Source organism: Panthera tigris, chromosome F2, assembly GCF_018350195.1.
Source record: "Panthera tigris isolate Pti1 chromosome F2, P.tigris_Pti1_mat1.1, whole genome shotgun sequence".
NCBI lineage: Eukaryota > Metazoa > Chordata > Mammalia > Carnivora > Felidae > Panthera > Panthera tigris.
In genome coordinates, this window is record NC_056676.1 from 38,232,067 (window position 1) to 38,245,242 (window position 13,176).

The 13,176-nt window shown below is 38.4% G+C and overlaps 1 protein-coding gene across 5 annotated transcripts in view; it reads left to right on the forward strand.

Moving 5' to 3' along the window:
- SLC26A7 (solute carrier family 26 member 7) overlaps positions 1 to 12,357 on the forward strand; it is a 125,608-nt gene extending 113,251 nt beyond the window's left edge. For 4 of the 5 annotated variants that reach the window (XM_007084335.3, XM_042972865.1, XM_042972866.1 and 1 more), the window contains 3 exons: positions 675 to 729; positions 808 to 911; positions 2,155 to 5,195. In XM_007084335.3, coding sequence (XP_007084397.1) covers positions 675 to 729; positions 808 to 911; positions 2,155 to 2,190 — 195 coding nt within the window. In that variant the 3' untranslated portion in view covers positions 2,191 to 5,195. Of the gene's footprint in view, positions 1 to 674; positions 730 to 807; positions 912 to 2,154; positions 5,196 to 11,565; positions 11,689 to 12,340 lie in introns of those variants that run through there. The other variant, XR_006212848.1, reaches the window with a different exon arrangement.
- The last annotated feature ends 819 nt before the right edge of the window (positions 12,358 to 13,176 follow it).

A 13,176-nucleotide genomic window follows, 5' to 3' on the forward strand; every position in this document is an offset into this window, starting at 1 on the left:
GTTTCATGGGCTGACTTTGGTCTGGGTGAATTTAAAATGAGAGCCTTCAGTAAGGTGTTCCTACCTGATATCTCCTAGGACCTGAATGAGGCAAGACTCTAAAGTACACCAACCAAATTAGTTAGGATCTCTCAACTTGATGGACTTTTAAAAATGGAAGTTGGGCAATCAAATTGGCCTTCGATTATTTTGGTTCTCAGTTCTCCATCCATACATGGGATCTGAGAGTACATGAATGTGCACAAATTGTTGTAAAATATTAAACTAAGCAGTGGGTCAGCAGTGTTCATCCCTTTTGTAAATGGGTCCTTCCGATAAGAGAAGGTTGAGAACAATTTTATATCATTCTTAAAGGGAATCAAATGTGGTCTTTTAATTTTTATTAAATGATGTTTCATTTATTAAATGAAAATATAAGTAGCCAAGCTTAGTTGCAGTAAAGGTTAAATACCCTAGTGCATTAATCTTAGTTGGCTAAGGCAGTCTCTTTTACAAGTTTGTCAGGGGATGCCTGACTGTGTAACAATGCCTCCCTCTGGTGGTCTGACATCATAAATATTGGCGCTTTTTTTTTTTTTCTTTTAAACTAGGTACTCTTTTGTCTTAAGTCCGCCTTTTTCTTTCCTGCCTGCTATGATGAACTAATTGTGGGTATACTATTTTAATTCTTCCAGGTTTACATGGACTGTAAGAACAGGAGTGTGGAAATATCATTAGCCCATTGCACAGGTAAGGGAGGATTCTTGGCTGGCATTGAACATGATCCTTCTGCTACTCTATCTTTACATTACTTGTGTTTTCTTGTAGCTTCCTTGATAAAAGCAATGAAGTACTGTGGAAACCCAGACTCAGAGAATCCAGTTTCTTTCGAATCAGTATCTGCCGCTTTAAGTAACATCTGTTCAAATAAGGTGAGCCACGCAAGTTGGCATTCAGGAGTTATAAGAAAAATCAGAATGTAGAATCAAGGGCTTTGCATTTTTTTATATTAACCTATTACCCCAGTGGTATAGAAAATATATTATAATTTTCTCCCTCTCAGAGTCCTCTGCTACAGCAAAGGGATGTTTCCATTCCTTACTTGGATCAGTCATGAACATTGTTTAATAATTTGGGTCTTCTAACAATATCACTGTTTAGAGGATTTGGGAATCACCTATGAAGTGCATTCTACTTGCTTATAAAATAAATGCTTCTTCCAGGATCCATGATCCTGGGAATTTGAATCCACCTCTGTCGAATGCTAATACTTTGGACTTAGCCTTATGGCTTTTTTTCTGCTCCGATACCCTTGCCTCTCAGTTCATATTGCCATCTTTGGAAATATTATTTGCAGAGTCCAGCGCTCCCATGATATGAAGTGTCAAAATTATCTTCCAAATACTGGCCTTTATGGTTAGTTTTAGAACTGTTCCCAAAGCTTTGACATCCTGCAATTTTTCATTAGCTTTGAATCATTTTGCTTTCCGTCATCCCTAGAACAGCATTTGGTGCTTCCCAGAGTCATCCCTATTATATTCAGTCAGAACAGTATGTATTTGTAAAATAATAATAATAACACAATTATTATTATTACTATTATTATGCACCTAACATTTATTGAATATTCATTATATTCCAGAAATATCCTAAGAGCTTTACCTGTATTAATTCATTAGATCTGGAACGTAGATACTATTATTGTTTTTTAATGTTTTTATTTATTTTTGAGACAGAGACAGAGCTTGAGCAGGGGAGGGGCAGAGAGAGAGGGAGACAGAGAATCTAAGGCAAGCTCCAGGCTCTGAGCTGTCAGCACTGAGCCTGATGTGGGGCTCGAACTCACAAACTGTGAGATCATGACCTGAGCTGAAGTTGGACGCCCAACTGACTGAGCCACCCAGGCGTCCTGTAGATACTATTATTTAACCTGTTTTTAGAAATGAGCAAACTTAGGCCTAGCTGGAAGTGATACCACTTGTAAGTGGGAGAGCTGGTTTCGACGTCAGCAGTCTGACCTTGGACTTGGAGCTTTAAACCGCTGTACTCTGATGTGTGGTAGAATGTCTATCTGCTTAACTTGGCTGGGCAGCTTGCATGAGTTGCTACTATTCTTTGATTGTGGTAGCAATTTAGGAGTCGAACATGTCCTTTTTTCTTCCTCTCCTATTTTAGAATTTGAGCAAACTCAGCGATCACAGTGAAGTCTGAGACCCTGTTGCTACAGTACAGCTCTTGTCTTAGCAACTGCCCTGAAGAGGCCATACTCTGACATTTTGCACACCCTTTTTTGTTGCTGAGATCCTACAGATGACCTCTACTATAAGTACCATGTGACTTAATAACTGCGTAGCCACTGGTCAAGATTCACCAGGAAATTTCCTTAATCTTTGTTAGTAAGTAGGTTATCGTATAGTTATTTTGTAAAAATTGGTATGCATTTAGTTTTTTCTGTACTGAGAGGCAAATACGAATTTATTTCCTTTGCCACGGTATTTTGTGTTGTTTTATGTCTGTTTTGTTGTAAGTTAACTTGTAAAACTGAGAAATACTTTGTCATAAGAGATTTAGAGCATTTGCAAGCCATTTGTAAAAACCCAGTATCATCTGTAACTAATACATAAAAACAACTTAGCTAATGTGTCATTTTCCCCTCCAAAAACATAAAAAGGCCATTAAACATCAATAAGATTAAATGTTTCTGTATACAATATGATATGAAATTCACAGAGATGAAGTCAAACAGAAACAAATGACAAACTAGAATCCATTGTTCTCCATATCTTTCCATGAAAGGAGGTCTTCAGCATTATTTTCAAGATAACTGGTATCCCAATGACCAAGTTCTCGAAATTAGTCCGTTTTACTACGAATATTGGAAATGCTTAGCCCAAATTTCTGCATTCCAACCCCAGAAAGTCTCTGTTTTACCTTAGGTTTTGTTGGAGCCAGAGCATATGGAAGTTGCATATTTTATACTTTTTCACAAATATGATTTTTAGATGAGAAAATAAATACCACCAGTAGAATAGCTTTGTCCTATTCTAATACAATTAACTGTAGTAATTTGGGACTTTCCTGTTTCAGAGATACAATCAATATAATACATTTATCTCCTTCTTTCCAGATAGATAGATAGATAGATAGATAGAGAGGTCTCCATAGGATGTTTTCTTTTGTTAGAGTAGGACTTGGATATGTGATTATCTGTAAATCTACCAAATCAGCAGGGTAATTGACAAACACCACAGGCCAGGGTGACCTGAATGAATTATCATTTTCATGCTTGTATATATATCTGCAATCACATACAATTACAGAGGTTCATATTTTTATCAGGTGATTTGATACACTTATGAAGAAACTCATTTTCAAAGATAGGTAGGTCTAGGTATATAATTATGCCTACATTTGAAAGTGTGGTAACTGTTCTTGAAATTGCCAGTGTAACAAAGAGGCAGGCACTTTAAAGTGCATTCGAAAAGTAGGGTGAAAACAAAATTTAAAGACTGGCCATTTGGGTATTTTTGTGGGCATCTGTATGAAACTTCGACTCCCTGCCAAGTGATGTAATGGTCCCTAACAAATGTGTGGTAAACGTTCACATGGCCCTTAATTTTCACATTAAATCATAGGTAGCACAATGCGTTAAAATGAAAGGGAATAATAAATGTTGTGAGTCTCATAACTTACCCTACCATTTCAATTTCAGTTTTTTTGGTTGACATGAACTAAAAAGAAAAGTCTTTGTCCCAAAGGAAGCCTCAATCTTTTCATCACTAATTTGGATCAAAATGAGTGAGGCCAACCTTCATTCTCATCAAATATGGTTCCAAGAAAAAGAGGGGGTGAGAATTAGAAGGAAAATGTCCTTAGAGAAAGGAATTTCACTCTGTTTTGTCCATTTAAATTATTCCAATGGTGGATGGTGGCAGCTTTTACCATCCGAAATCCATTGGTGTTGGCGTGTAAACATAAGTCAAGGAAAGTTAAGAAAAGAAAAAATATTTTTGCTGTGTCTGAATCAATATTTTGCTCTGTAGCTTTGGCCTATAATTAAATTCATGCACTGCAGGAATTTTATAATTTGTTAGAGATTATGGACCATGGATGCCCTTCAAATCATTATGGTTAATCAGTGGGTGGATTGTTCTATTTTATTGTTAAAGCTGATGCAATACTGTCTGGGCAGGTGTATTTGAATGCATTTCTATGTTTATGCTAGAAGTTTAATAGATAAAACTTTAAAGCCAATAACTTGAGTGTCAAATGCTAATATTATTTTTAAAGTAAAGGAAGATGAAACCATACACCCTGTAAAGCTCTTTGTTCCAAGTCTTCTTCTGCATACCAAGGTCACAATGACCGTTAACATGGAAGAATTCCTTGCAATTGAGTTCTGACAGCCCAAAGTTGACTTCTGGTTTTATACACACAAGATTCTAAAATATACATATTTATTTCAAAGCAAGCGTTAACAAAGGAACTATAAAATTATCTTGATGCTAGAATGTTTCTAGTTGTGCTAAATTATTTTTATGAGATCACCTTATTTTTATATATGATAAACTACTTCCATATTACTTATTCTGGTAAAATAAAATTCGAAAAAATTAAAACTGACCTATAAGAGTGTTAAGGACCCAATAGAGTGACATATATAAATTAAGCATAAAATATGAAACCAGGAAAAGACCGTTAACATTACATTTATGCAAATTAAATGCCCTTAAATTTTACCATTTATCTTTCATTTTAAAGGTTATTTGCCCCCGATTATATGATTCAAGTGTTATAAGGTCTAGCTTGAACTACTCTGCAATAATTTATTTGACAGCTCTCTATTCTATAAATGCGTAATGTAATGAGGAAAGAGATCTTTCTTTTTTAATGAAAACATTAATGTGTTAATACCCTGTATGGATAATGTTTGACATTTAGTGGTTACCAAAATATATTAGTATGTTGTTGAACATACATATGCCTTAGAAATGCACGTTCTGTATTCTGTGGGAGTTTGTTGCCAGATTTCAAGTGAGTTCAGTGGTGCCTTCATAATCCAAAGATTTTTAGTTAAAAATCATGTAGTCTAATATGCTGCACTTATTTTTCTATATTTTTCAATGCATTTAATCATCTCTTTTATAATTCTTTGTACTAACTCAGCATGTAACAACCAATTTACATGGAAATAAATTGAAATATGATAACTATTATGCTTGACTGGATCTGTGTCCATTATTTCCAAGTATTTACTCTCCTGCAAAGCAAATAATACATATTGCTTTCTTAGACTGACCACCATGTGTTGAAAATTCCTGGAAGTATCTATTGTTCTTGGTAATTTGTTCTTATAAAATATCAACGTAGGATTGTAAGATATTATGCTTTAATTTATGGACTGCTAATAAGGGTACTTTTTGCTGCAAGACAACATTTGCACGATCCTCTTTGACCAGGTTTACATCTTTTATGTTCTAATTTTAATGTGTATATGTATATGTTAATTTTTTTATTTGTTTGGGTTCTTCCTTTATATGCTGTTGTTTGTCTTTCCTGAGTTTCTGGTGTTTTATACTATTTCTAGTATTCCAGCACTCCAAGTTCAGTATTCCTTAGCATTTTATTTTATTTTTTTTATCTTTTTTCAAGTTTATTTATTTATTTTGAGAGAGCGAGAACAGGAGGGGCAGAGAGAGAGGGAGAGAGACAGAGAATCCTAAGCAGGCTTCACAGGGTCCGTGCAGAGTCCGATATGGGGCTTGAACCCACAAACTGAGGGACGATGACCGGAGCCAAAATCAGGAGTCAGAAGCTTTAACCAACTGAGCCATTCTAATGCTCCTAGTATTCCTTAGTATTTTAAAGGTTACTGCTCCAAAGACAAGAAGAGAAGGCATGCTTCTAGGTATTGAAGACACAGCAGGGGGGCGCCTGGGTGGCGCAGTCGGTTAAGCGTCCGACTTCAGCCAGGTCACGATCTCGCGGTCCGTGAGTTCGAGCCCCGCATCAGGCTCTGGGCTGATGGCTCGGAGCCTGGAGCCTGTTTCCGATTCTGTGTCTCCCTCTCTCTCTGCCCCTCCCCCATTCATGCTCTGTCTCTCTCTGTCCCAAAAATAAATAAAAAACGTTGAAAAAAAAAAAAATTAAAAAAAAAAAAAAGACACAGCAGGGAATAAAACAACAAAGAAATCCCTGTCCTCATGGAACTTACATTCTAACAAGGGAAAACAGGAAGTAAATGGATAAACTTAAAATACACTTATCGTAAGTTTGATGATAATATGTGCTAATAATTAGAATGCAGCAAGGAAAGAGGATAGGAAGTATAGCAGAAAGTGGGTGCTGTGTCCTTAGGGTGGCAGGAACAGTGACTAATGGGAGTGTCTTAGTCCTGCCAGGCTTAACATATAGGCGTTTATCTCTTAAATTTCTGTAGGCTGAGAAGATAAGGATCAAGGTGCCAGTTTCTTTTTGAGAGCTCTTTTATTGGCTTGCAAATGGCCACTTTCTTGCTCACAAGGTGGAAAGAGAGCATGCTCTCTGGTATCTTTTTTTTATAAGGACAGTAATCCTATAAGCTTAGGACCTCACCTTTATGCTTTATGACCTCATTTAACTGTTATTACCTCCTTATAGTCCCTATCTCCAAATACCATATCTCACATTGGGGGCTAGGGCTTTAACATACGAAGTTTGGGGAGGGGACACAATTCATAACATAGCAGGAAGTTACATATTTCTTGTACATTTAAAATTTTCCTTTTTTATGTCTGAGAAAGAGGCTTAGTAGAATTTTGTGTTTAATACAATGTAATGTTTTTGCATCAAAAACATGATAATCATGAACAAAGAATTCCAGTACTAGAGACAGTAGGTCAGCATAGACATTACTAACAATATTTGGCCACTTAGATAAGGTTCTGAGTGAAGTGGTCAGAAATGGGTTTGCAATGTACCAGTGGCTGTTCAGAAGTTGAGCCGTATATTTTGATGATGGATCCTAATGACTAGCCATCTAGTTACAGAAGACAGAATTGAATTACTTAATTTTCCTTTAGCTATCATATTGCTTTAAAGAAAATTCAGAGACATGCATGATTCTACCAGTTGTCACAGAGACTGGCACAGAGCAGTTCAGATGCTAACTTCAGTGAGAGGGCTCCATTTTGGTTTTTTGTTTGTTTGTTTGTTTTGGTTTTTTTTGTTGTTGTTGATTTTTTTTTTTTTTTAAGAAGGAAAGGATGCTAGGTTACTACAAACTAGCTAAGTGCTCTGAAATGATCTCCATCAGAGAAGTCCTTATATACAAATCCTTACTTTGTATTGATTTAGCAACAGGAAGGTCATTTTGTTCAAATGTGTCTCCGTGTGGTTCTAAATTATAAAAGATCACTCTCTCTATTAAGTATAGGAAGCTTGGTAGTAGTATTTTTCCTATTTGGAGCCTCTGGTTCTTATGGCCACATTTATAAACTGGCTAATTAATAATTCCAGTAAGAATATATACCTACTAATTGATACAGTAAAAAAAAAGATGCTTCAATAAAAAAGAAATAAAAATAAAACTAGAGTTCTATCATGATTTCCTTTGCTTCTAGCTTTTTTTTTTCCTTCTTGGTTTTGAAGTAATTTCTGCCTTTGTGAGGATAGAAAAGTAAGGAAAGAGAGAGCCTCTTTGAGACTATAATGTGTTTTCCAGATCAACTTCCATATTTAAGACCCCTGTGTCTACACTTCGTTACTCTTTGATTTATATCCTACAGGGTTCCCAAGCTTCCCTAATTTCTTAAATTTGTAGTAAGTGACTTATTGTTTAAATAAAGGTGCCTTTACTTAGGCTAACAAAGCCTGAGAGAGTGCAGGGAAGGGAGGGCAGGGAAAATAATGCCCAGGCAGTAGATAGGTTTGGAGGAGAAAGAAAAACGGAGGGTGAGGGCAGGTTTGCACAGGTAGTGCGTATACAAGGAAGAGGTTGGCTGACATGATTAACCCTACGGTGGGTATGATTTCAGGAGTATCTTGATGTCTACTGAATCCAGTTATTTGCTTCACCTATCTTTCACGGGGTCTGAAGTTCTTATCATGAGTCATCCATTATAGTGATAAGAAAGGAAAGATACATGTAAGCCATTGCCATGCGTTGTGCTAGCCTTAGGAAGGACCAGTTCATCTAATCAGCTTATAAGGCTTAAGTCATAATTTTGATGAGGAAGGCTGGTTAGAAATTATTTGGAGCTCAGGGTGCCGCTGAGGGCAAGGTTGGGAGTGGGGGTGTGGTGTTAGGATGCAGGCTGGTGTGGTAAGGGGGACCAAACAGTGATGTTGGGGGCTAAGCGATATGCCCCCAGCATTCTTGGATGACCAGGGCCCTCCTTGTCCCTCACCCCGAAGACACACACACAGTGGAAGTGGGGTTCATGAAGCCAAACGATTCTTTCCACATAGCAGATTTTCCTGGGGCTTGGACCTATGCCTTTTGCTTTGGCTCTGGAATTAAAATTTGAGAATAGCAGCACGACTGCCAAAAACAGGATTGACATACAATTCCTGTCTTGTGTAAACCTTTTCTTTTCTTCAGTTGCCTCTCTCCATACTGCCAATGAAAATACTGAAGTAGTAAGGGTCTCGCTCCACAGGGTAGAGTTTTAATCAATTAAAACCAATCAGATGATGGTTCCAGCTTTCTCTTAAACCTTAGTTGAAATGTGATCCAGAATCGCCATGAGTATTGGCTAAATATGCAGATTCAAGCACATTTATTCAAGACCTAGGGGGTCAGAGTTTCTTTGAGGTGGGCTTGGAAGTAAGGATTTTTAACAATCATCTGCTTTAGTTTTGCAACCTACAGTTTGGAATTACAGTCACAAAGGCTATCCTGAGTCTGGTAGTTGAAAGACACCCTGTGCTCTGTTAGGCACGTACGTGTTCATCACTTGCTCTGTTTGGGCTTGTGCATTGGTCGGTATGTATACCCAGTGGATCTATGTTGCTGTTTCTAAGCAACCGGGACTGGGCGTATAGTTAGGTCACGTGGCAGAGGACCATGTCAAAGTCACCACAGCTTTTGATCAATATGAGTTTGTCAGAGTCAGAAAGTATCTGAAACGTGCGATCCCTATTCATATATTCCTGGGTGAATTTCCTAAGACCGGAAGTTTGTATTTAATATCCTTCATCAAGAAAAATGTTAGTCTCCTTCCCGTTTCACAAATTTATACCGTATTTGACAGATTCTGATGCAGTCATGTGAGAAAATGGCCCCATCCTCCAGGTTGCTCCTCACGCATAGCCATTAGAAACATATTGTAAAAGAGGGAGAGAGAGAGAGAGAGAGAGAGATTTCCCTTCTAGCCTCAGGCTCCATGGGTAATTATTTTCTTTCAACACCTTCATTGAAATTCCCTGTGTAATGCTACCAGAGTGAATTATAGTTAAACCTTTTATTCTGCACGTACGGAACTGGGATAAAAAGACGGTGCCAGCAATATTACTCAGCTACTTTCAGTTCAGGGATTGAGGCTGATGTAAACCATCATAACTAGAGAGAAAATAATATTCAATTATGAATCACTGCCAGATGGGTGAATGTATGTCTTCGGGTTTCATTTTTCTGCAAGGTGCTTAACTGTAGTACATTCCTCATCTACTTTTGAAGTCATCCTCTTTCTATGGTCAATAGATTTAATTGCCCTACATATTCGGAAGATCGAAAATTAATAAGCTATGTATTTGGACTCCATCTCACAATAAAAAAAAAAAAAAGGAAATCAGAAATTGTGCTAAAGTAAATGTTAGTAACAAGATTCTGTAACCCAGGTCCCGGTGGATCTGTGAGGAGGGGTTCCCACTGCACGATGTCTCACTTGCCCAGGGCCAACCGTCCAAGTTGATGCCAGTGTGAGGGAAAGAGAAGGTGAAATGAAACAGGACGTAATAATTGTTAGAAAAAGTGCTTGCAGTCTGGGTCAAACCGAAGGGGTATCTAATGTGTGTGGTCTTGACATCCTGGACCCCAACCCTTGCGGTATACACAGACCACCAGATTGTTGGGTAATCCAAAGAAGGTAGCTGAAAGGTGATCACATTTCTGCAGATTGGTGTCTCTGATAATTTCCAGTCTCTAGCCCGAGGTGGGGCTTAGAGCTCCCTGTCAATGCTTTCACTTCTCTGTGCTCAGGGATTCTGCCATCCCTGTTTTCCAGCATTTTCAACTCTCACTACAACCTTAATCTCCCTTCTAAATCCCATTCCTATGGATCTTCCAGAGGTAACCATGCCTCCACCTTTAGCAACCATTATGCATTTTCTCTATCAATTTCCTACTGAGCCTGGCCACCTAAAGATACATACATCAAACACTTACATACTTGTATTGTTTGAACATCACCGGATGGATTTTCTTTTAGTCAATATTAAATCTGTCATATGGAGTTTTTCTCCTCCCCACCTTGCTTTGTTCATTTCTTTTCTTTTTTTTAATCACAACTTTCACTTTGCTTTTCCACCTTGTTCTATTGATTAATCCCTCTTTCCAGTGTCTTCAACCTCTTTTATTTGATTGCATGTAACCCCAGTCTATAAAGAAATCCTTGTTGTCTTATTTCCTTCCCTCAAAAAAAAAAAAAAAACAACAAAGAAATCCTTGTTGTCTTATTTCCTTCCCTCAAAAAAAAAACAAAAACAAAAAGAAAAAACCAAAAAACAGTCCTCACTTGGCCAGGCTTCCTTTTCTGCCTTTTCTTACTGCTCAGCTTCCGCATCCCTGAATAATCTCCACTCCAATTTGTTGAAACGGTAGTCAACATTTGCTGCCTCGACTTGTTCATCTCTTGCGTCTGCAATCTGACTTGTTTTCCCCATCACACTTTTAGAGGATTCTGGAAAAAAAAATCCTCATTCACTTCCAAATTCCCAAACTTAGTGGCTGCTTTTCAATCCTCCTCTTACTGATTTTCTTTGCTTTTCATACTCAACCACTGTGTCCTTCTTAAAATCCTAATTATAATCTTACCCTTTATGAGCACCTATTTTGTGGTCATTCTCTAGAGACGAGATGGCTACCCTTACCCGAAATTTGGTTCAAGCCTGATGATGCCACACAGGCACCAAGAGGATTTTAAAAAGTTTATTTACTTAATAATCAGCTTTCTGGGGAGAACAGGGCAGGCCTCCCAAGCTGGTCAAAAATGATTTGAGAGATCAAGGGAAGGAGACCAGTCTGAGATTTTTGTGGTGGTTAGGGGGTGTGGCTAGGGAAAAGGTTGAACTTCCCACAACAAAGGAGGAAGCACCAAGCTTTCTTATCAGCTTGCCCAGATGTGGGGCAAAAGGGAGGGAGTGAGATGTAAGGCTTAAAAGCTGTCAGCAGTAGTCAGACATCAAAAACAGATTTAGATTCTTTATTGCAATCCATCCAGTGTACATTAGATGCCCACTTGTTTTTTCCTCTAATATTTACTAAATATTTTTAGTAATATTTTACTAAATTGTTCATTTATATGCTTTTAAAAGCATTGGCTATGTAGGAATTATTATTGTATTCTTGCCCCATTAACTGTTATAGTTAATATGTGTTTGTTGAAGGGATGAATAAAATGGTCAATCTAGCAACACTAAAACTATATGAAGATATTAAAAACCTAGGAATCAACTAAAGAAAAGAAGTTGGCATCTATCTTTAGAAGACCCAAGGCCAGGCTGCACAAGGTCAGTGACTTGACGTAAATTTGGAAACGTAAATAGAACTTTCCTCACGAGAAAGTTGCTGTCTCTGTTGAACAATTTAAACTTGCCAGTTTTTAATCACAATTACACTTGCACTTTCCTAACCTGACCTCCTAGAGAACTAATCTCTACTTTCAGGTGGAGTCAGAAGGTATCTCTAAGGTGCCATCTGGCCGGGGGCGGGGGTGGGGGGTGAGGGTGGGGGAATCAGAACCTTCAATTCCCAATACCTTGCCAATTTGTGACAGTTCTCAATATGTCTACTGATACAACTTTCTGTTCTAGGAAAGCACTAATTTCATATGTCTTCAGTAAAAATACTATACAGTATCCCCCCCGCCTTATCAATGGGAGATATGTCCCAACACCCCCAGCAGGTTCCTGGAACCACGGATAACACCAAATCCTATAGATTTTGGTTTTTTCCTATGCATACATACCTATAATAAAGTTTAATTGAAGAAGTAGGCACAGTAAGAGATTAACAACAACTAATAATAAAATAGAACAATTGTAACAATACATTGTAATGAAGATTATTTGAATGTGGCCTCTCTCTCAAAATATCTTATTGTATGTACTCACCCTTCTTGGGATGCAACGAAATGATAAATGCCTACCTGATAATATGCAGAGAAGTGAACAACGGCGGCATCGTGATGTGGTGTTTGCTACTCTTCCTTCTGAAGGAGGAGGTTCTGCTTCCGGACAGCGTTTGACTACTGGTAACTGAAACCGGGGAAAGTGAAACTGCAGATGAAGGGGGACTACTGTAATATAAAAAGAGGAAATCAACTCTTAACTCACTATTACAATTTACTACATTTCATGACCTATGAAAACCCCTGACCTGGGCAAATGGAACTTACAGGGCAGTAGATTTTGGATCAATAGAAAGATGACCTTTTGAGCAGTCTGCGAGAAAGTTTCTGTGCTATGTTAATTATCCATTTCTTCTTAACAAATTACTCCCCAAAAGGTTGAGTTATCATTTCTCACAATGGCGTGAGTGGCTGGACTCTGCTGGTCTCCCCTGGGCTCACTATATTGCTGCACTCAGCCGGTGAGCGAGCTGGGGGCTGGGCTCACCTGGGATGTACCCAGTGAGTGGGCTTCCTCACCCAAGCGGTCTTGCACTTGTGCTTCTCATCAGCCTAGTGGTGTCGGGATCCTAAGAGAAGGAAGGCAGCAGGCGCAAGCCCTCCGGGAGCCTTGACTCAAGAGCTCGAAACATGTAACTTCCACAACTCCAGTCCGGTTTCAGGCAAAAGGAGAAATGCACTCCGTCCGTGGATGGGAGGAACGCCAAAACCACTGTGTGAAAGGGAGGTGAATAATGCCATGGCCATCAAACAGTATACCAGAGTCCACCTCTGCTGCCACAAATTATTCACGTTCTGGCAACATGAAGAATATGCTCACTCTCCTCCAGGGACCCCAAAGGCTCGCACCAATTATGACACCTGGCTT